The sequence below is a fragment of the Hylobates moloch genome, unplaced genomic scaffold (assembly GCF_009828535.3).
Source record: "Hylobates moloch isolate HMO894 unplaced genomic scaffold, HMol_V3 SCAFFOLD_1, whole genome shotgun sequence".
NCBI lineage: Eukaryota > Metazoa > Chordata > Mammalia > Primates > Hylobatidae > Hylobates > Hylobates moloch.
The window spans coordinates 169,461,100-169,485,577 of record NW_026652276.1 but is presented as its reverse complement, the minus strand read 5'-3'; the positions used below and the strand labels follow the sequence as shown (position 1 = coordinate 169,485,577).

Here is a 24,478-nt window from a genome sequence, read left to right as displayed (position 1 = left end):
GGTCAAATCTGTTTGGGGTGAGCTGCATATGTGCATCTCTCCCATCTCCCCTCAGCCAGTAGAATCTCAATGTTCATTAGCCAATGATTAAAAGCTCTTGGTCTTCTGCTGTTAAAATTAAATCTGCCATTACATCTCCCAGATTTACTAGATTAAGAACAAATTTTGGACCTGTGGAACATAAGTTGGGGAAATGTTGGTATATTAGCTATCTGTTGCTGTGTAAAAAATTACCGCAAAATAAGCTGCTTAAAATAGCACTGGTTTATTATCTCAGTTTCTGTGTGGTAAGAGTCTGGGTATGGCTTAGCTGGGTGCCTCTGCCTCCAGGTCTCCCTTCAGTCTGCACAGTCAGCCAGGCCTTCTCTTGTTTCATCTGAATGCTCCACTGGGAAAGGATCTACTTCTGAGCTCACATGGCTGTTGGCAACATTCTGTTTTTTGAGTCTCTTGGACTGAGAGCCTCTCACAGACACTCAAGGGAAGAATATTCCACAACAAAGTGAATATGAGTAGGCAAGGGAGTCATGGGAACCACCTTAGCGTTTGCCAACCATTGTTGGTATCAAAAGTACTGTCCAATTATGTCATGGTGATTAAACTATGTGATATGGTTTTCCATAAAGAATAATAGTTGGCTGGGCATGATGGCTGATATCTGTAATCCCAGCACTTTGGGAGACTAAGGCAGGCAGATCCCTTGAGCTCAAGAGTTCAAGACCAGCCTGGGAAACATGGTGAAACCCCAACTCTACAAAAAATACAAAAAAATTAGCCAGGATTGCCTGAGCCTAGGAGGTCGAGACTGCAGTGAGCCATGATGTCGCCACTGCATGCCAGCCCAGGTGACAGAGTGAAACTCTGTCTCAAAAAAAAAAAAAAAAATTGTTAACTTAGCATGTAGTGCATGTCAACAGCTACCTTAGGGTATAAAGATTTATAAACGATATTGATAATGATGATGATTAATGATAGTACATGGTGATGATAAGCAAGCCTTGTTGGTTGTTGCTCATGTGAGACACTAGGGTAAGCACTTTGCCTGTAGTATCTTTTCAAATCTTCACATAGTCTCCTTTTCTATATAACAGGTCGAGAAGTTATGTAAACAGAGGGCTGTAGATTGTTTTCAAACAGCTCACTGAGAAAACAGACAATTTATATCACTAATTATATTGTATGACAAGTAACTTCTTTATATAGAATGGGAGACCAGAAAAGGACACTGCACCTTTTGCTTGGGAGATTTAGGGAGGAAGACCTAAAGAATTATTTTGAAGGTCCCAATAGGATTTCATGAAGTTTTAAGACAAGGACAGAGACAGGCTCAGTATAAGTAAAGGTAGGTAAGGTTTATGTAATGGTAATATTTCATAATCCTCCACTAGTAACATTCCAGAAGACAGCTTTTGCTTTGTAGCCATGAGCAGAGATGTTGATGTTCATGTGGACAGCAAAGCTGGAGAGTAGATTGTCAATGAGGTGGTAGCAACAGTAACAGATGGCAATTATTTGGTTATATTTTTTATTATTTATTTATTCCCAGCCTCTTTCCAAAATGGCTCTGAAGCAGCTGCTGATCTGACTCTCCACTCGCTTTATTCTTGTTTAGCCTGAAGGCTGTGCTAGGCAGACTTATTTCCATCCAGCACATGCTCTCACTCCAGTTGCGGTCTCCAAGCTCCACCCTTCATCATGTGCCCCTGGAAAGGCAGTCAGTGCCCAGGAGGCCTTGGGGCGTGAGAGTGGTGGCACAAGAGGGTTTCAGCATGTGTTCCTCTGGCCTCCTATCAGCTGGAACCTGCTGCCAGTCAGGCGGGACTTAGGCCAAGACCAGTCCCTGCCAAGATATGCCCCTAGGACTATGGCAGAGCCCTGAGCCAGGTGCCAGCAGTGTACAGTTTGCCACATACAGGGCCAGCTGACAGATCAAAGGAGGCCAGGCTGAGTGAATAAGTCCTGGTCCCATTTACCAGTCCTCTGGGATAGAAGGAGAGTGATAGCCAAGGCTCACAGCAAAGACTGGGGCTGAAAAACTAGGAACCTTGTGTCTTTTCTGGAAGTCCTTCCCTTGAGCAGAGATGGCAGCAAAAAGGCAGGCTCCTTTTGCAGTGAACTTTAGTTTAAAAAGCATGATATCAAGGAATTGGAAGTCCAGCATTTCTTCTAACTTTGTCACCAGTTAGCTTTTTTATTTTGGACAAGTCACTTAAATGGACAGTTGTGTTTTCTGTAAATTAAAAAAATAAGAATGGATTCAGTGATCTATTTTAGCTTTAAGTTATGGTTTTAATATTTTTAAATGTTCCTTAAAAACTATTATTTTAGGTAAGTTATTCCATTCCCTACCAGATACAGATGTAGATATATAGATACATACACCAAATTTGTGGTTATTTCTTTAAAAATACTTTTGCTAACTTCAAAGTAAACTGCTTGGCTCATGAAAAATTGAAGAAATTCCACAAATATAGAATTATTTGGACTGCCAGCCTGATATGGAATGGAGATTTTATTGTCTTTCTTCATGTGTTGTCTTGTCTATTTTGTAATGCTATCACAGGATAGTACAGAATAGGTAATTTATAAGGGATAGAAATTTATTTCCTCAATCCCCTGGAAGCTGACATGTCTAAGAGCAAGAGGCCAGCATCTGGTGAAGGCCTTCTTGCTGTGTCATCCAAGGGCAGCAGGTAGAAGGACAAGAGTGGGCAAGAAAGAGAGACAAAAGAGGCCCAAACTCACTTTTTTTACGTGGAACCCACTCCCAAGATAATGAACCAACTTCTGCTGTAATGCCATTAATCCATTCATGAGGGCAGAGCTCTCATAACCTGATCAGATTTTAAATGTCTCTCTTCTTAATACTACTAAAATGGCAAGTAAATTTCAACATGAATTTGAGAGGTGATAAACATTCAGACCATAGCAGTCATCATTCCAGTGACTGAAACTAGGTAATTAGGGAAAGGAATGGCAAATTTTAATGCTTTCAGAAAGTGTTACTTTTAAAAGTAAATTCAAGGCAAATTTTAAAATATATCTTTACATTATACGAAAGGGGAATGCACAGTTATTTTCAAGATGTATTCATTGTTAAAACATTGGGAATAAGATATTACCAAAGAGAACTCTTGAAACATTTGCTTATTTTCTTATGATTACAGTAGCTATAAATTCCTTAATTGCATGTATACCTATCTTTACATAATGGGCAATTATACCAATGATAACATGCATTCTGTTTTTTTTTCACTAATATATCTGTTAGTAAGATTTTTCATGTATTTGCTTTTACAATTATAAGTAATATATGTGCCTTGTTTTAAAATAGACGTCACAGATAGTCATAAAGAAGAACATAGGCTGGCCGTGGTGCCTCTCACCTGTAATCCCAGTGATTTGGGAGGCTGAGGTGGGAGGATCGCTTGACTTCAGGAGTTTAGGATCAGCCTGGACAACATAGTGAGACCCTGTTTCTACAAAAATTAAAAATTAGTCACATGTGGCAACATGCAGCTGAGTCCCAGCTACTCAGCAGGCTGAAGCAGGAGGATCAATAGAGGGAGGTTGAGGCTGCAGTGAGCCATGATTTTGCCACTGCACTCCAGCATGGGCAACAGAGCAAGACCCTGTCTTTTTTCTCTAATTTGGCCATGTTAACATATTTTTCACCCTTTTCTGTGTACTTACATAACAATATATTTTTCTTTTTAAAAAAAAGGTTGCTTTTTTTTTAAGAATACATAAATTGCATTTTAAGGCCATGTGATTTTATTTGTTGAATTTTTCAACAGGCAATTACCAGTTTATTGGTTGTCCCAAATGAAGTTCATAGAAAAGTGGAGATTTATGTGAGATACCAGAAATGCAGTAGAAAACAGACAAATGTTTTTCCATGAAATGGTCACAAATTTTATCTCAAAATCTAGTAACATCATATTCCAACATGAATCAGTCCTTTGCTTCTTTTTACTTCAAAATATTCATAAAATGTACTACTAAGATTTTTTAATGAAGAGAAAACTTTTGTGTGTAGAAAACTGAGTGGTCTCCTATAGCTTTTTATCTCTTTTTTCCTTCGAACTCACTGTGGTTATGAGATTCTGTTAGTAGATAATGTGTTTGTTCAGCCTTGTTAAATATCATTCTTTTAATTTTTGATATGTATCTAAAGCTGAATAATTCCTTAAACCTTTTGATTCTGAAACCTCAGCTTAGGTGCCCTCAGGAAGAAAATACTCTCCATCACAAAATAATTAACTGCTCCCTGATCTACCACTTACTTCCTGGTACACGAGTGCATACGCATGCTGTGTCTGGCATATAAATTAAAATATTTTAGGCCAGGAATGGTGGCTCACGCCTGTGTTCCTAAAACTTTGGGAAGCCAACAAGGGAGGATAACTTGAGGCCAAGAGTTTGAGACTAACCTGGGCAATGTAGTGATACTCCATCTCTACAATTTTTTTTTTTTTAATTAGATGGGCATGGTGGTGCACATCTGTAGTCCTAGCTGTTTGGGAGGCTGAGGCAGGAGGATCACTTAAGCCCAGGATTGGATTTCAAGGCTTCAGTGAGGTATGATCGTACCACAGCACTGTAGCCTGGATGACAGAGTAAGACCTTGCCTCTTAAAAAATAAATCAAATAAATAAGCAAACACATAAATAAATAATTCAAAGTATAGGACACTGTAAATAATATTTAAGAATAAGTTCTCAAATTCTACATTGTTGTGTATTGTATAATATATATGGTAAACTGTAGAAACATTCCTATCAGGAATCACATAGCTCAAATCATTAGCTGATTTTCATTTTCTTCTTCTTTTGTTTTGATATTTTTATTATCCAACTATAAAAATGAGGTGAACTTATCTTCAAATGTTTTCATTTTTATTGCATTATATTTTACATAAAATCAAATTGCCAGTTACAATTTGATGAATTTGGTGAATGTATGTAGTGTGAAAACCACCTCCACAATCAAGTTGTAGAACACTTTCATCATCTCAGAAAGTACGCTGGTTTCCTATAGCAGTCAAGTAAACATTGTATTTCTTACTATTAATTGTTGTTTTTTCACACCTTAGTCAATCTGGAATAGTAGGATTTCAAATAATAAAATGCTGCATAGAAAACAAAATTTCTATCTTAGGAGATGTTCTAGACCAGAGGTTGGTAAGCTTTTTCTGTAAAGGGCTAGATAATAAATATTTTTGCCCATGAAGTCTCTGTTGCAACTACACAAAATCTGTTGTTTCAAAGAAAAATCAGCCACAGACGCCATCTCAACAAATGGATGTGGCTGGATTTGGTTCATGGAGCACAATTTGCCAACCCTTGTTCTAGACCTTTGCAGTTCAGTTGTTCTTACAAATAACCAATGAGCTGGTAATAAAGCATTTGGTTCAGTGAGATTTTCAAAGGAAAAATAGATAATGAAATAATTTGTAATATTATAATTTAGTATATACTCATCTTTAAAGTTATTATTTCTGAAAGTATCCAATATATGATACTCTAAAAACCTACAAAGCGTAGCTAGAGTAAGTTCATATTACACAATTTTTATAGTAGTTGCAAAGAGATCATGAAAGAATAGTTTGGAATTTTTGTGTATATTGCAATTTGTATTAAAGTGCAAATTGTAGATCCTAAATCATACCACTGACTGATAAAATGTTTACAAATTGTTGACTTCTGTCACCCTGTATTTTCTTTTCATGTCGTATTGCTAAATACAGATTTCTTTTTCCTGTACTAAATGGCAATCCTTTCTCAAATGAATAATCCATCTTTGTTTTGTGAGTCTTTGAAAACCATCTGAACAACTCCACTAAATCCTGTAGGTTTGAGAGCTTGTGGAATAAGAATGTCAGCCCTTGGGCTAATTGAGCACATGGAGAGACTAGGCTTTTACATAGTGGAATGCTACCTTCTGAACATGTGGCCTTTCTCATAGGCATCTCTTCCCTCCTTAAAAGCCCAACTTGCTAATGTTATATTGTTTTTATTAAACTTTTGGGGGGTTAAAACCTAGTAATCTAGTAAAAACTCAACCCAAATTTATTACTTCACACATTGCCAACAAATGACCTCATCATAGGAACTACATGAAGTCAATAATTAAAAAAAAAAAAAATGAGTCATTTGTGACTTTATGATAATAATAGTGCAACAATGAGTGCTAATGTAAGAAAACTATTTTTAGAAAAAGTGTTCTGTTAAATGGCTTACCTTTTTACTTAAAAGTTAGTAATGTGTGAAGTTGCCAATAGTTGAACAAAACAAGGTTCACAGAAAATAATTGATATTATAAAGGATATCTTTTAAAAGTTCCATGTGTGTTTGCTTTGATTTTGAACACTAATTCCCTTGAAATTTGTTTTGAGACATGTCTACTGTATTTGTTTACAACATTTGATGCATTGTCATCTTTAAAGTTATATAATAGACTGAGAGTAATTTTGTGCCCATGATTTATTGTTTCGTACTTTGGTATTTTAACATATAATCATAATTTCCAAGATTAATCAGTCCACATGTACTAAATTTTACTTCTACACTTATATTTCAACTATAGTTTTCCCTTTTTGCTCCTTTAACAAAATATTTAATGAAGGAAACAGGAATATCAATACAAGAGTGGATAGTGGGCCGGGCGCGGTGGCTCAAGCCTGTAATCCCAGCACTTTGGGAGGCCGAGGCGGGCGGATCACGAGGTCAGGAGATCGAGACCATCCTGGCTAACACGGTGAAACCCCGTCTCTACTAAAAATACAAAAAATTAGCCGGACGTGTTGGCGGGCGCCTGTAGTCCCAGCTACTCGGGAGGCTGAGGCAGGAGAATGGCGTGAACCCGGGAGGCGGAGCTTGCAGTGAGCTGAGATCGCGCCATTGCACTCTAGCCTGGGGGACAGAGCAAGACTCTGTCTCAAAAAAAAAAAAAAAAAAAAAAAGAGTGGATAGTGAAATATCACTTTATGATTCTGTAACTCAAATTTGTTTTGAAGAGGATTGCTAAATTTCAAGTGTCTTCAACCGTACTGTAAGATTTCAAATAAAGCTTTATTGGAGAAGATAAAAGTATTAAGGACAAGTTATTTGGACTGACAAGATGGGAATATTTAAAGTGTACATAACAGATTCTGAAAAACTAGGACATGTGCTTCAGATGTTAGATTTCTGTCTGTAATTCTTAAAGGCTAAGACATTTGTCTAGTATAGCACAAGATAAGTTTGAGTTTCATCGCTGCCAGCTCTTTAAAAACCATGGCAGTCTTCTGTGAACACTCTTGGTCCTAAAAAATGCAGCATGTGTAATGTTTACTGACAAGTGAGGATACATAGATTGTCGGGTTGCGGACAATAAGTTCAAGCTTATCAAAATCTGTCCAACTGTATTCTTGCATTCATTTGTATTGGTTATTAGTACAGTCTTCTTGGATGTAGAAATGCAACATTCATTGCATTCATTTTATGAATTGTATAATTTTGTTTTAAAAGTCCTAGATGCTTGGCCAGTTTTGAAACTTTCATCATCTTGTAGAAATCTTTTACAGGATTTATTCTGCAAGCAAGTTTCCCTTTAAGGAAGATTTTATTTTTTAACTTCTAAATTGTTTGATGATTCAGATTGTTCATACAAGCCTATCCCAGGTTTTAGTAGCTAAATGAGCTATTATGCAGACAAGCCTGAGCTTTGGAAGGCAACTTGGTTGTACTAGTGAGAATATTTAAATAGTAGTTTATTTCTGCTTGTTCCACCCAGTCTTTAACTCACTCCTGCCAGCCACCAGTTTTCCTGCCATGCCATGAAAGCCTGTAATTTACAACTGATGACTGTTTTAGGAACCAGACCGTAATGAAATAAGGCTGGAGTCTTGGGGGATGTAGGTAGCTGAGACTGCCCAGGGCTGTGTGAGGACTTATTAGACCCTTTTTCTTTCTCTCTTTAAAAACAATTTTTTTTTCTGTAGGTAACATGTACACCCTGTAATAGACATTGCAAAGAGTACAAAATAGGAGTATAGTGAAAGTTAAATTTTCTTCTCTCCTGTTTCCTTGCTCCTTTCCCCACAGGCAGTTGCCTTTACCAGTTTCTTATGCATCTTTCCAGAGATCCAGTATGCAAATAGAATCACATATTTTTTACACAAATAATACCTAATATGCCCCCTGTTATTTATTTTGCCTTTTCCATTAACAGTATATTATAGTTGGTTCCATATTAGTACATAGCGATTTTTTGGCCTTATTGGCTGCGTTTTGTATCTGTACTGTAATTCCAGTTCTTTCCTGGAGTTTGAAGTTATTTTTAGTCATTTGCTACAAACAATGTCACAATGGATCTTCATGCCCATTTGTATGTATAAATATACAATAAGGCTGTGTGCAGTGGCTCATGCCTGTAATCCCAGCACTTTGGGAGGCTGAGGCAGGTGGATCACTTGAGTCCGGGAATTCTAGACTAGCCTGGACAACATGGCGAAACTCTGTCTCTACAAAAAATATAAAAATCAGCCAGGTGTGGTAACATGGGCCTGTAGTCTCAGCTACTTAGGGGGCTGAGGTGGAAGGGTTGCTTGAGCCCGGGAGGTTGAGACTGCAGTGAGCTGTGATTGTGCCACTGCACTCCAGTCTGGGTGACAGATCCAGACTTTGTCTCAAAAAAAAGTGTATATCTATCTATATCTGTATCTATATTGATATAGATATATGTATTTATATAAATATATATATTATATATATATGATAAACACCTGGAATAAAGTTGCCATTGGTCACTCTCTGAAACTTCTGAAAAATAACCAATGGCTTCCAAGTTCAGTTCAACCAGTTAACTCAGTGAACACATTACTCATGTATTGATCCTGGGGGCTTTCAACAATCAGACATGGCCTCTGCCTTAAATAGGTTAGGGCCACTTTCATGTGATGGTGATGCTTCAAGACAAAGTGCTGGGTGACAAATCAGAGGTGCCTTTGAATCTTGAGAAAGCCCACAACAGGGAGAAATAACTTGTAACTTCAGTAATCAAGGAAAAATTAGAGGTTGGGTTGAGATTAGAATTAGATATGGGAAGTGGCAGAGAAGGGCATGTGGGGAGGGTGCCTGGAAGCATGGATGCACCAAAGTGCATGAAGGACATACTGCATTCTATCACATGGACTTCCTCACCATACCCGTGACATGCCAGGCCCACCCTATCTCAAAACATGAGCATCTGCTGTACCCACTGCCTGAATCACTTCCCCTAGATTTCTTTATGGCTTGCTCTCTTTCCAGGACATTTGGGCTCCTCAGCATAGGCCCTGGTTATTTGTTTACTTTGTTTGTCTGTTTGTTTTTAGAGACAGAGTCCTGCAGGAGAGCAAGACAGAGTAAAGAGCAGTGGTGCAATCATAGCTCACTGCAGCCTTATATTCCTGGGTTCAAGTGATCCTCCTGCTTCTTGAGTAGCTGGAACTACAGGCACACCGCCAAACCTGGGTATTTTTTTTTTTTAATTTTTTTAGACATGACATCTTGCTATGTTGCCCAGGCTGGACTCAAACTCTTGGGGGCCAGCAATCTTCCTGCCTTAGCCTCCCAGGTAGCTGAGCATACAGGTGCATGCTACTGCACCCAGCATGGGCCCTGCGAGTTTGCACCAGTGCATCAGTGTTGTTCTGTTGTGTCTGAAGCAGGTGCCTCATGTTCTTGTACCTTGCTGTTCCTTTTCATGCCACCATAAAAGTGCCTGTAATGTTGACCCATAGGGCACATCCTGGCTCCTCCCTGGTGTCTTCCATTGCAATGGCTGTTCTGGCTTCATTTGCCATCTGCCCAAGAGCAAAGCTGACCCTTTTCTTAGTCAGCTACAATGCAGCTGATATCTGGCTGTTATTTCCAACAAGATTTTATGAAGGCGGGACATTTGGGGATGGGCAGGGCAGAGCAGAGGTATCACACACTTCTCTTCAAAGTGCTCTGCTCAGAGCTTGGAGGATCAGTCTCAGTGTGGGGGAAAGGGATCCCTTATCGTTATTTCCTGTGCATCTCTCTCTGACTAGGGCCGGATTCTCTATTTCCCTAGGGATTATTATATCCTTGGGTTGCTACCTGGAATTCAGGCCCTACAACCCCAAGGCTTGGGAAGGAATGTTCTCTCCCTGTGAGAATCTAAGGTGCCTGGGAAGTCTCATCTTAGATCTTGGAGTCCACCTTCCATCCCCCAGCCACAGGACTGGGGACTCTGCCCTCCAGCCCCAGTAGACAGTCATAGCACATAACGTTTATACAAGATAGAGCTCTGGGTGACAAATCAGAGGCACAGTTGAATCTTCAGAAATTTCACAATAAGAAGAAATGACCTGAGAAATTTCACAATAAGGAGAAATGACTTGTGGCTTCAGGGATTAAAGATCTGATCACAACCAACAGTCCAGTATCAGTAATCCTTGTGAGATTTAGACTTAAATGTTACTGCAAGTTGGGCTTTATTGGTCCATTCCTTTGGAGGGTGAAGAATAGCTTTCAGCACACACCCTTTCTTCAGTTCTCTGAGTTCCTGAAAACTGCTGATCAAGAACAAGGGGAAGCTTCATTGTGCAGTCTCTATGTTCCCTGAGCCAGTAAACATCTTCCTCAAAGAAGCCACAGAGCCTCAGAAACATGGCTCTGCTAAAACATGCACACCCGGCTTACATTAAACCCTTTCTTCTTTTTGAAACATCAAGATGCAGGTTAATTTCACTGCTTGCCCCAGAACAGTGGGTAGGGACTTGCTTTATATTTATATAACAGAATTTGCCATTAAGTTGATTTTTCCAAGAATAAAGAAACAGCCTCAAATGTAAATTCAGGTCTCTTCCTTCAGTAAAGCTGAACAGCTGGAAGCTTTGAAATGAGTATTTTTATACTTCTGCCTGTCAAGGTTTTTTTTTAAAAAACTGTCGAGTCTGGACATACCTATTTCTATGGCTCAAGTTAACTCGTGAGAGGCAGCTAAAGTGTCATGCTGAATCGGAGAAGCCTGATGTTTCTATGGTTGAGCTCTAAGCTGGCTTAACACATTTAAGTATAATAATTCATAGCCTGGAATCCTAGTAAGCAAAGGAAGAATTAATCCCCTTTCCAAGTGTATTTTACACAGACTTAGTCTTGTCTAAATTGTACATTTTACATAAGACCCAGTGTTACATAGAGATGGAGAAGAGGTGGGGAGTGGTGGTAAAAAATTGAGACAATCATAAGAAATGATCCTTGCTCTTAGGGAGTATATTTTGTACAGCTAGAGAGGTAAACAGAGATAAAAATATAAATAATAACAGATTTATATACTGTCTGCTAAGTGAGCTGAATAAAGATTGAGATATAATATAAAAGTTTAGAGGAGAGATTAATTCTTGAGGTTTTATTTATCTAAAATTTAAATATCATATTAGATAAAATTTGAGGAAAATTGATTAGTCAGGCAAGTGGTTCCCTTACTTGTATTTAAGGGCTGGTAGCTTGTATATTAATAGTCTTATGGTATAAATAAGAATATTAATAGCCTTATTAATAGGCTTATATTTTTATTTACAATATTCATGTGCATCATAAACAGATTAAAGTATTTTATGTCTGTTTTGGGGTTACTTCTTACCCCCTAAAGGGGATCTTGAGCTTTTACGTGATTCAACTTTACTCATATTAAGTTCTTTAACGTTTCCAAGGATAGGTTTTCTATTGAAGTCTCAAGGTGAAAACAGAGATGTTCTGGATGAGTTGGGGTGGGTCCTGCTATAGTTTGAGTGTTTCCCCCAGAATATGTTTTGGAAATTTGGTCCCTAGTGCAGCAGTGTTGGGAGGTGGGACCTTTAAGGGGTGATTAGGTTGTTAAGAGGAATTAATGCTGCCCTTGCAGGACTGGGTTAATCCTCACAGGAGCGAGTGAGTTCTTGCTCTCAGGGTACTGGATTAGTTACCAAGAGAGTGGATTGTTATAAACTGAGGTTTCCCATCATGTTTTGCCCTTTTGTACGTGCACACTTCATCCTTCCACTTCTCTACAATATGATGACACAATACCAAACTCTACCCAGATGCCAACCAGATGCAGCTGCCTGATCTTGGACTTCCAAGCCTCCATAACCATCAGCCAAAGTAAACTTTTTTTCTTTATAAATGACTCACTTTCAAGTATTCTTTGATAGCAACAAAAAATGGACTAAGACAGGTCCATCCCTATAGGCTGGGATGACACACAAGTGCCATCTGCCAAAGGAACCTCTGCTTCAGAGGTTCATAGTAGGTGGTTGTTCTTGCTAGATATGTCAGTTTATCAGTAGACTTACTGCAGGCCAGACGTCATGCCAGGAAGTGGAGATACAAAGGCAGGTGAAATGTGGCCATGGCCGGGTGCAGTGGCCCACACCTGTAATCCCAGCACTTTGGGAAGCAGAGGCGGGAGGATCACTTGAGCCCAGGAGTTTGAGACCAACCTGTGCAACATGGCAAGATTCTGTCTCTACAAAAAATTTAGAAATTAGCCAGACATAGTGGTGCACGCCTGTAGCCCTAGCTACTTGGGGGCTGAGCTGAGAGGACCTCTTGAGCCCAGGAGTGTGAGGCTGCAGTGAGCTGTGATTGTGCCACAGCACTCCAGCCTGGGTGACAGTGTAAGATCCTTTCCCAAAAAGGGAAAAAAATGTGGCCTTATTTTGGGGAAATTGGTCTGCTCCACCTGTGTGGGGCAGGTGGCAGCTGTCATGTAAATGAAAGACTGCTATGTTTATCTGTTAAGTGCAGTGCTGAGGTAAATCAGAGAACAGAGGAACATTCATTACCTGGACCAGGAAGGGGAGGGCAAGTCAGGGAAGCTTCTGGAGGCCTTGGCCCTGAGTATAATTTTGAAGGATATGTAGAAGTCATCTGCTGAATAAGTATTAATAATTACAGGATATGAGACCATGTTGTGCCAATGAACTGACATAAGAAAAAAAATAATTACTGGTAATTTGATTGGCTGCTAACAGTTGGCTAGAACATAGAAAGGGATGAGAAGAAACAAGGTAGTCACATGTTCTTTTATTTCTTGGAATTTGGACTTCAGGTTAAAGCCCAGAGGATCTATTAAGATTTTTAGCAGAGAACTGGTTTAATCATATGATGTTTTAGTTTATAGTAATAGCCAGTATGAATTGTTACTCTAGGCCAACTGTATGATTAAGCATTTTTCGTGCATTATCTCATCTAATTTGCACAAATACCTTTCAAGTTAGGTGTGGCGATTGTATCAGGATTCTAGAAGGAAACAAAGGGCAACACAAATGGGGCAATCGAGGGGTGTTCAATGAAGGGACTGTTTGTGAAACTCTGGGCAGGGTTAAGTATGTGGAACCCTTTCAGGCTAGCAATAGTGTGGAAAATTTCATTACTACTCCTGGGAGAATTTAGAGAAATTGGTTCTGGAACTGCGTGAGCAAGAGCTGTAGCCTTCTAAGGAATAACTTAGGCAATACCATTTCCTTGTCCAGCTGAGAAGAAGCCAGGAGAACAAATATACTGAGGTCACTTTTCTCCTTCCTTGTGATCATTTGGTCAGTTTGCTGCCCACTGGCCAAACCCAACTTGAGGCCAGGGGACAAGGACTTTGTAATTACACACTCATTAAGGACAGCCTGGGGGGAGCAAAGAACAGGGTGAAGGAGAGTTAAGAATGCATCAGAAGAGGCAAATTCAGAATATCTAGCAGAGTTTTACTGCATGCATTTCACAGACAAAGCCATTGAAGCTCAGCCTCAAATCACACATCTTGTAAGTGGCGGTCATAGCTGACCCCAGAGAGGAAGCTCTTACATACTACATGAAACTGTCTCTTCATCAGAATATGGAAGAGGAATAGGAAGGGCAAACTTTGCAGCTAGGAGACCAGTTAATAGGTTCAAGACCCAGAAGTGTTTAAGTCTGAGGGCTTGATGTGGCAGCAGCAGTGAGGAAAAAGAAGGGAATGGATTACAAACAGTGGAGGCAGAATGGACAGAACTTTGGGCCTCAATTTATTTTCTGTTTAAAATAAATAAGAATATTATAGAAGATACAGACTGTCTTAGATCCTTGCCTGAATGAAAGCTCTGTGATGATTCTTCTCTGTAGTGATTGTGGTATGTATTTATTTCATGGAATTAATGTATTTTTGAAAATATTCCCCAAATGCTTCTTTTGGAGATTCAAAGTTGTGACGCTTATTTGCTACATTAGCAATGCCCGACTCCAATTTCAAGACAGCCAAGATTGTCACCAGGTGTCACAAAGTGTCTTTAAAATTATCAAAATAAAGATGTGCATGTCTTTTAATAGGCCTCTCCTCAAATAGAATGATGAGAGAAAAGAGAATACTAAAAGCATAGTGAAAATAATTCAGAAAACCTGGGCAGCAGCCATAAAATGTAAAAGTATTACAATAATTCAATATGACCCAAAGCTTTTTTTTCTTGAATTTGCTCAATAATCGCCTCATTAATTTGCACTGATTCATAAGGGCATTTATTATTGAAGAAACATAAAAACCTCTTAGTTCATGTTTGAAAGTAATTGCCTATTTTTATCTCATGGAATGTTTTAAAAATTCGCTTCAGTCCGGGCATTTCAGAAGAGCCTTTTCTTTCAGTGTTATTTATTACATGCCCTTTAGATTGGCTTTGACCACACCCCAGTTTGAGGTTTCTGGAAAAAAAAAAAACAAAACGAAAAAAACTGTCCTTAGGATCCTGTAAGATAAATAGGCCATTCCCTTTTCACGGTCCCCCTCTCCCAGCAGTTTCCATTTCCTGCTGTTACCCTGCAAGCCATCACAGCCTTCTAACTTACTGCTCCATTTATGTGTCTACTGCCTTCCACCCTTTCCATTTTAAAACAAAACCAACAAACAAAGCAGATAAGAGTTGTTCTCATTTCTGCAACCAGACCCTAGCTTGAAGGTTCCTGAGCTTTTCTCTGCAGTATTTCCTTATCGATTTTCTCTTTTCTTCACAGGCTTTTTGTCCGAATATCTGGAGGCTCTCTAGACAGCATCAGTCATTCTCTCTAATGTACGCATGTTTTTGGAACCTTTTTCCAGAACAACCAGCCTGTGTTTTCATTTCACTTCCCATTCCTGTCTTCACTGCCATCCATCCCACAACCTTATCCCTTTCAGTCTCCCTCACCAGGCTAGCCAGTCACCATTCTGGACTTTGGACCTGCTGGTCTAGGCTACCATCCAATGTGAGCCCCACACTTGCCAGGCAACCTGTTCCCAAGTTCCCAGTCTTCTTGGGGAGGTGGTAGCACTACCTGCATTTTCCCAGCCACTTACTATGGTATGACCTGGGGTAAATTAGTTTCTCTAGGTATTAGTTTTCTTTCTGTTATATTGGGATACGAATAATCTTCCAACACTCTAAGTTGTGTAACCATTAAATGATATAATACATTTAAAACCATTAGAGTACCTAACGGACTATAACTGCTCAATAAATTATCATGTGCTTTGCCTCTGTATAATGAGCACTGTACATCCACTGATTTTCATGATTTTCTATTATCTATAATAAGACCAGGTAAGGATATTGCCTCCTCCTACTACTTAAAAAAGAAAGAAAGAAAGAAAGAAAAAGAACTCTAGGTGGTTTAGGAAGGAAATGGAAAGAGTTTTCTCATAAGCCTCCCATACAAACACTCATACAAATTTTTTCTTTTAAAAACTAAAGAAATTAATACACTAACAAGAGCATATGTTGTCATTTTAAATATGTATGTGTAATAAGTTTTATCTTTATAGATTGACTTCTTTCCTATCAAGTGCAAAGTATTTCTCTGGCATAAATCACAGTTAGTCTTACCTTACTTGACATAATTATGGTTGTAATTATTTCAATAAATATTTTCTCTTTAACACATATAGATACATACTTGTATAATGTTTTGAGTATTTATTAATACATGTTTACAAACAAATGCCTTAAAAGTTCTGAATATTATGCCTTGACTTAAGACAGATTCTTATGATGAATTAATGAGTTTTACCTTTAATTTTTGAAAATTGGTAATAAATCAGCATGGTTATGGAAATACATCAAAATTGCTGATTTAGTCAGGTTTTGAAATTCATTTTTTGTATTGTGTTGTCATCTAGCATTGGAATAATAACTACAAGTTTCATTAACTGAGAAGCAGAAACTAGAAAATGAAATGTAAACCAGTGAACTGTGAAAATAATGATATATTCACATATACTCTATTGAAAATGATTTTGCATTCTCTGCTAATGCAGATGTGATGTGATGGGATCGTTGAGGTGGAATTATTTAAGGGGCTGTTTAAGAATTTAAGCATACATGATCTTCATACATTGAATAAAGAAGGTTGTAGTGAAAGTTATTTTCTTAGAATCACTGAGCATTAGTACTTGAATGAGTTAGTACTTAAAGTTAACCTAGTCTGTCCTGGGAGTCAGCAAACTTTTTCTTACAGGGCCAGGTACCAAATATCATAGCCTATGGGTCAGATGGTCTCTGTCAACTATTCAGCTCAGCTGTTTAGTGCAAAAGCATCTATAGGCAATACGTGAGTGAATGGATATAGCTGTTTTCCACTAAAATTTAATTACAAAGACAAATGGCTGGCTCTCAGGCCGTAGTTTGCTGACCCCAGATTTCAGGCCCCTCATCATACACATAGTGAAACCAAGACTAGAAAGCTTAAGTCACTTAATCAAGGAGAAATAACAAAATAACAAACCTAAATAGTGCCAAAACCACTACCTGGCTTTTAGTTTTGCCATATCACAAGTCTTCCAATATGCATGCTAATGCTCTAAGAACAAAAGCGTGTTTCTCATATAATATTTAGCCAAATAATTCTAACTAGTTGGTTTTCCACATCTATTAATTTCACTTAGAGTTGTTATTTCCCAGAAAACCATAGTTTTTATTTTCTATGCAAAAAGAGAAAAAATAGAAAAAAATGAAATTCCTGTACTGTATATGAAAGTTAATTATTTGAATATTTTCTGTCTTCTTTGGAATGCTTATATTAAAATATTATTTCTGTTATTTAAAAATTATATATATGTATGTGTATGTGTAGTTTTTTTGTTAGTTTTGTTTTGTTTTTTTTAGATAGAGTTTCGCTATTGTTGCCCAGGCTGGAGTTCAGTGGTGCGATCTCGGCTCACTGCAACTGCACCTCCGGGGTTTAAGTGATTCTCTGTCTCAGCTTCCTGAGTAGCTGGGTTTACAGGCGCCCACCACCACACTTGGCCAATTTTTTGTATTTTTAGTAGAGATGGGGTTTCATCATGTTGGTCGGGCTGGTCTTGACCTCCTAACCTCAGGTGATCCACCTGCCTCGGCCTCCCTAAAGTGCTGGGATTACAGGCATGAGCCACTGCACCCGGCCAAATGAAATATATTTTTTAAAAAATCTGTGCCCTTTAGGGTATATATAAATTAGGCATAATTTATTGAACTTAAAAAATTCAGGGATAATTAAATAAAATCAAATATTACCTTAACATGTTTCAGTGTCTTCTGGACTTAATTCCTTTTTATTTATGTTCAAAGAATACCCTTATTCAATAGAAAGACTACTGAATAAATCTAAACATTTTTAAGGCATTTAGGTTTCTTATAAAAAGTAGCACTGTTGAAAGTCTGGACAGAAACCAAAACAAAGATGTTACATACAAAGAAAAGAAAAGGATATTTTAATTGTAATTTTGAAACTACTTTTCCACCTTAAACAACACCATAGGATGGCAAATGTATTTAAAAAACAAACAAACAAAAAACATAGACCTGTCCTCAAGACGCCCAATTTTCTGGAAAGGATACACTTTCTATTAAGTCAAATAAAAGGGAGGGAGTTGGTGGGTACCCACATCTCATAGTGATTATATGAGTAGGTTGGGCATTTAAGTCTTTTGTTGTTATTATTACTGTTATTCACATTGAGGAATGTTCCAATTAAACAATAAAATTAATTTTTGTTTTTATTTTTGTTTTTTGAGACGGAGTTTCACTCTGTTACCCAGGTGTGATCTCGGCTCACTGCAACCTCCGCCTCCTGGGTTCAAGTGATTCTCGTGCCTCAGCCTCTCGAGTACCTGGGATTACAGGCACGTGCCACCATACCCAGCCAATTTTTTATTTTCAATAGAGATGAGGTTTCACCATGTTGGCCAGGCTGGTCTTGATCTCCTGCCTTCAGGTGACCCACCTGCCTTGGCTTCCCAAAGTGCAGGGATTACAGGTGTTAACCACTGTGCCTGGCCAACAATAAAAATGATTTTAATAAAGGTCATTTAATCTTTATTAAATGACCTTTATTAAAATTATTAATTTTAAATTTATAATTTTTATAATTTAAAATTTATTAATCTTTATTAAAAATAATTTTAATAAAGATCATTTATTGTCTATATTTTGAAGATAATATTGTGCCATGGTCAGACTTGCTAGTGTAATAATCCAGCAAGAGATGATATGAGGACCTAAGGAGGAGGAAGAAAAGAGGGAAAATTATAAAGTAAAATCCACTGGGTTTTGTGATTTTGTAAGTGGAGGGAGACTACACCAAAACAAGACTTCCAGCTTTGGTGAATGGATGGATGGTGATGTGTAGCAGTCAGTTGGAGACGATAGAGGATGTAGTACTGGTTAGAAAATTGGAGACAGGAGAAATGTTTAATTGAGATACCTGTGGACTATCATGGAAGATCTAAGTGGACATTTTTGATATAGAACCGTGAAGCTTTAGGGGAAGATTGATGCTAGCTATATGTGTTTGGGATCATCAGTATATATAGATAGTAACTTAAGCCATGGGAGTAAATGGAATCATTCAGGGAAACCTTGTCAAGTACAGAGAGAAAAGATTAAAGGCTAGAACACCATAAGAAAATATTTGTTTGTTGGTTGTTTATTGATACATTATAATAGCAGCAATAGAGTATTTTCAAACAGTGTTACCACATCATAAGATATTTAATATAGTATAAATCCTGTAGGAGGGAGAATACTCCATTAAAAAATTGTATCAAAAAAGAAATTCTTGGCCAGTCTTTGGCTGTGGAATGGGAATGAAATCCAAAAGCCTTCACCCCAGGGACTGATTCATGGAATAGAGAAGGCCTCAAGTCTTTCCCTTCCCAGTGTAACTGTCTTATGGTAAAATATTATCCAAGCATTTTATGTCTGTTTGGAGTCAAGTGATAAAGAAAGGAACCTTTCTCCTAGAAATACTGATTTTGTGATTAACTAAGAGCAAGACTTTTTTTTTCTGATTAATTTGGGGAGTAAGGTGTGTTGAGAGAGAGGTGTGGGAGTTGCTCTGTAATATAATATGAAACCACTGACCAACACAAAGTGTTGGCCCATTTTCTGGAAAGACTCTGAAGTAATGAAAGATACTATTTCATACCGTATTTTAGCTGACTCTGCAAATTCAGCTAGATTTGCTGTTATTAATTTCACTTAGTTAGAAAGGAGTAAGTCAGTGTTGCCAGTTCCTTCTAAATTCCTTAGTCAAAGCAAAGGAATGGGAATTATCGTTTCTGAACCTTATCCTAGGTTCAGCAATTTTCTCCATAGAGTTAAAGAGATTGCTTAAATCCCTAGCCAATTTTACCACCTACAAAAAAAAAAGGATGCACTGGAATTTGAAGGAATAATTAAATGTACATGGAATATAAGTTCTAGTTTACATCTGTGTACAGCTAAAAGAAAAGAACCTTGGCTATTTTTGGAACTTGAAACAGTTACTAGTAAAGTGCATTTGCTCCTGGACTCTTTTGGTGTATTCACTGTATTAATTCTGGCTGGAGTTACATTGAGTGCCTGTAGGACATCTAACACCTATGCCCAGTAGGGAATTACATAGAACCAGGTCTGAAGCCCAAAGACAAGTATAAGCTGAAGGTAAAATCTTGGGAGAAATCATCTATGGATGACAGTTAAAAAACTCAAAATAAGACCCAGTGACCTATAAAGTGTATATATTTGAGAAAGCACTGGTTTGAGCGTATGTATATATAGCTGTAGACAAAACTAGCATTTAAGGGGCAAAAAAGGGGTAGGTCCCAGAAGGAGACCAAGTCATTCCTGGTTAACTATCCTATATCTGAGAAATAAAGGGAGAAAATGTAGAAGAAAGGGGAGTGGTCAGCAGAGTCTAATGCAGCAGAGGCTATTATGATGAGGCCTGAAGAGTCTCCATTGTTTGGTGCTGAATGGCTGGTCTGCTTAGGGAAAATGTCCGGAGCACTATCCCGTGATTTATTCTGAGTCCATGCCAGAGGGTAGAACCAGGCTCAGGGTAGCAGCAGATATTATCTATGAGATAACCATCTTATAGAGATTTGAGGAGGAATTTTTTTATTGGATAAGAGGTTAGCTATAAAGCTTCTTAACTCCTCCAGAAATCCAAGAGTCCACTATGCTAGTATCAGGGTAGCTCAACTTTGAATCATTGGCAGTAGGGCTTGAATAGCAGGATTATCCCTTTTACTCTGGGGTCTTTCATTAGTTAGAAATATCAACACCGTAAAGTTGGATACACTGAATTTTATGCAAGCCATTTTAGGTGCCCATCGGAATTGTACCCCTTCATGAGCACACACTCAGCCAAAGCAGCAACATGCATATAACCTGCACTTGTCTGGTTAGCACTTTGCTTTTTGACTTTTAAATCAAACTAAACATTAATATAAGAAGTTTTGATAATAATCTGTGAACTGCATCTTTTTTAAAAGGTAGTGTAGCTCTGTTCCTGTAGTGTAACCATAGCAACTGACAAAGAACAGAGAAAGAAAGCTTTCACACATGCTGTGCTAATTAATCTTGTCCTACAGTTTTCTTTCAACTGAAGAATGCAGTTTAATAAATTTTGCATGAGTAAGCATGTTTTGATGCATGAACTGTATAAACACATAGCAATATCTTTACCAAAAATATTTGGTAAAAATGTAGTTGTATATATTTATACTTCAAAGTATCTTTCCTCTTTTGTTCATTCTTTTCTTTCTCTTTCTTCGCTTCTCTTTGTCTTTCTTTTATTTTTATTTTTTGAGTCATTGTTTTAATGATTTTCTCCCTTCCTGAAAAGTTTTGGAATTTTCTTATCCTATTAACCAAACAGACATTTTTAGGGTAAAAATTTTTTGTTCATCAATATAGAGGATACTTTCTACAATAAATTGTTTTAATTGACTAACTGTATTCAAATGAGATGAGAGAATTTTTCTCAAGCAATGTAGAATAATGTATCTTAAAAATATAATAACATTCTTCACTCTGACACATTTACATGCAAACCATTTTAAGAGACTCAGTCTTAAGCTTTGAAAAGTTAGATATTGAAAGTTATTTTTACTGTTATTTTGGGAAGTTATGTGGCTCATCTGAATAAAATTGGAGTAGTCTTTGGCCTAAACATGTGGGAAAAAAGACAGTAATGTAGATAAAGCACTTTTTTCTATTTGTACTTTCCAAAAATATTTAACCAGTCTAGCAAACTCATATTACGTGTGGTTATTTTGATTTATACTACTTCTAGGTTATTTGAGGTCTTATTTTCCCCTTTACAACTGGGAACATCACAATTCTTTTATAGCTAGCCTGGTCTGAGCTGTCAATGAAAATCTTCAATTTTTTTTCATTCTCTCATCCTTCTGGCTTAGCTTTCTGACAACAGGGCCTCAGGAAAACTAAGAGAATCAAGCCCGAATGTTTGTAGCATCCCATTTGACTTGACAACAGCACATGGAACAAGTCAGAACCTATCTCAGGACTTGTGCCTGGCTCTTTAGTCTCCATATGGAACCATAGTTGTTTGAGGAACCAACCCTTTTGATGGGATTACCAAGTTCTGGAGACACTTTATCATCTTGATTGTCCTATCTATTGTTCAATTTTGCCTGAATTAATGTAGGATAAAACCTTGCAGAGGAAAGAAGGAAGAGGTTGTTATAGAAATCTATTATCAAAAATAATTACTCCATTCATGTAGAGAAAAATTGGGGACCATGAATGTGTAAGTACATCTGTGTGGTATAATCTGTACATTTTAATATGGAATACTTATAAATATCAACCAATTTATAGTATACCATTGCATTATCATTAAAACTGACTGGTAGAAAAAAATTGGGGTACTGTAACCATAGCTGAATTAATTAGAAATTCTTTGTCTCACCAGCTGTCTTATTAACTTTAAAATTTACATATAATACTGAAAATGGAATGCTACATTTAATAAATAAGAAAAAGCCATTTCCTTACTACATAAAAAATTTTAAATAGTCAGAACATTAAAATGAATATATTATGGTAGGCTCACTGTAAAAATGTTTTAAGTGCTATAAACATAACAGTAAATAATACTTTATACTTGTCACTAATGAATACAGCTAGATAGAAAGCTGTCACACAGGTTTTTTTCTTTTAAAAAATGACATTTATAGATTTTGTGATTTTTAAAATAATTGCACATTCATTCCACAAATCTTGGGAAAACACTCAGAAAAACTTACTAAAAAATAAAGATAATCCCATATTCCAGAGGTAACCACTGAAGACATTTAAATGTATTTTCTGCCAAACTTTTTTCTTTTTTTTTTTTAGAGGGAAAAAAAAACAGACCTACCAATCTTTTTTCTGTGCATGAGTATTTATGGTTATGAGGTCAAATTGCATATACCTTTTCACTTAACATCTTCCCAGTTTAAAACAATTCTTAGAGAACATTTTAATTTATCATATATAATCTCATCAATGTATGTACCAGATTTGACTATCCCTTTATAGTTATTTATTTAGATGTTTTTTCAAAAGAGCTTCTGCAATAAGCATTTCCTAGTGAGTATTTGACAGAACACTGAAACCACAAGAAATTGTAGGACAATTCTTTGAGGAGAGTATTATACTCTCCTCTTGCAGATTCACAATACGCATTAGAACAATTAAAAAAACTGAGAAGTTTCACAATTTAAGGATTCTTTAACTTTCTAAATCTATTTTTTCTCAAAGTTATTTGACCAAGGAACCCTTTCTCACAATACTTATAAATCTGAAAAATTCAAGAGACTTCTAAGCTCCTTTGCTATAGTAGTTTATGAATTATTTGTTTACTCTGCTGATATTTTATTAGATTCATGACATCAGTGCTTTATTAGGAAATAGAAATGTTTTAATGATTATTAGCATGTGTTAAAAACAGAAACCACAATATGCTTTCCCCAGTTTTCTATTAACCTTGACACTGCACTTCTGATTCTGTATTAAAAGGTGAGGTTTGACTTTTAAAATTGTGAACATTCAAATTTAAATTCCCTTGTTTTACTAATGCCTGTTAAACTTCTTTATGTTTCATGTAACCCACAGGTCTTGCAAGAGCAAAATCCGTCCCTAGCCACACATACTCCAACGAAGTGGTTACCTTGTGGTACAGACCTCCAGATGTCCTTCTAGGCTCAACAGAATATTCCACCTGCCTTGACATGTGGTGAGAAATGGAAGCTTTACTCTAGCTAATCTATCTGTAGTGCTTGGTCTGGGTCAAGCCTAGACAAACATCCTAACAGTTTGAATGAAGATTAATGGTGCAGGAGTGTTTGCCTGCATGTGGCCATGCTGCTGGATGTTTTAAAACATGATTGGGAATGTTCTCTAATTAGAGTCTCCTTTACAGATGCTGTGTGGTAATGGTTCTTGATGGACAGGGGCAGAGACATTTTTCTAACTGTCAGTATCATGATTTTTCTCTCCCTAAGAGTCTCAATTTGTGGCTGTATCTTATAACTAGGGAAGTATATATCTCCAGACGGCAACAGGATTGAAGTCGCAGGGAGTATGTTTAAATTTGCAACAAAGCTCTGATGAGTGGTCTGAAAATTTTGGTGTAACTGTTAGGCACCAGTTTGACTCACAGTATGTACTTGAAAACTTCTGACACTAGTTATCCAAAATGAAATAAAATGACTACTTTTAAAACATATTTTATGTTTAATTTTAGGTCTCACTTTCACAAATGCTTTAGCAAAGCTTAAAAATCTATTTTATGAGGTCCAATGACTGTCAAGATTTAATTCATAATGAGCATTAATGGCAAACTATACTGAGTTCCCAATTAAGTGTGATCCAAATCAAACAATCAAATAAGGGAATAATCTAATTTTTGGCATGAAGAACAGACTGTTGAACATGTCTTTTATTAATAGAATAATTTCTTTTCTAGACTCACAGTTGTGTACAAAGTAAAACAATTTACATAGCACATGACTATTTTATAATAGGAGTCATCTTCCCTGAGTGATTATGCCCCCATATGTAGAATTCCACTGTGTATTCATATAATTTTATGACCTCAGTAAAACTGCAGTATGTGTTGTTTATCTTACTGTTGTATACATACTTACTTCAGTGCTCTACCCCCCGTAATCTTGGCTTTTCACAAATTGGCCTGTG

General features: G+C 37.2%; 1 protein-coding gene across 10 annotated transcripts in view; it reads left to right on the top strand.

The window, feature by feature from the left end:
• The window catches only part of CDK14 (cyclin dependent kinase 14), a 600,921-nt gene that overhangs the window by 333,699 nt on the left and 242,744 nt on the right, over window positions 1-24,478 (top strand). For all 10 annotated transcript variants that reach the window (XM_032761120.2, XM_058424902.1, XM_058424892.1 and 7 more), the window contains one exon: window positions 23,396-23,516. In XM_032761120.2, coding sequence (XP_032617011.1) covers window positions 23,396-23,516 — 121 coding nt within the window. The remainder of the gene's footprint in view (window positions 1-23,395; window positions 23,517-24,478) is intronic.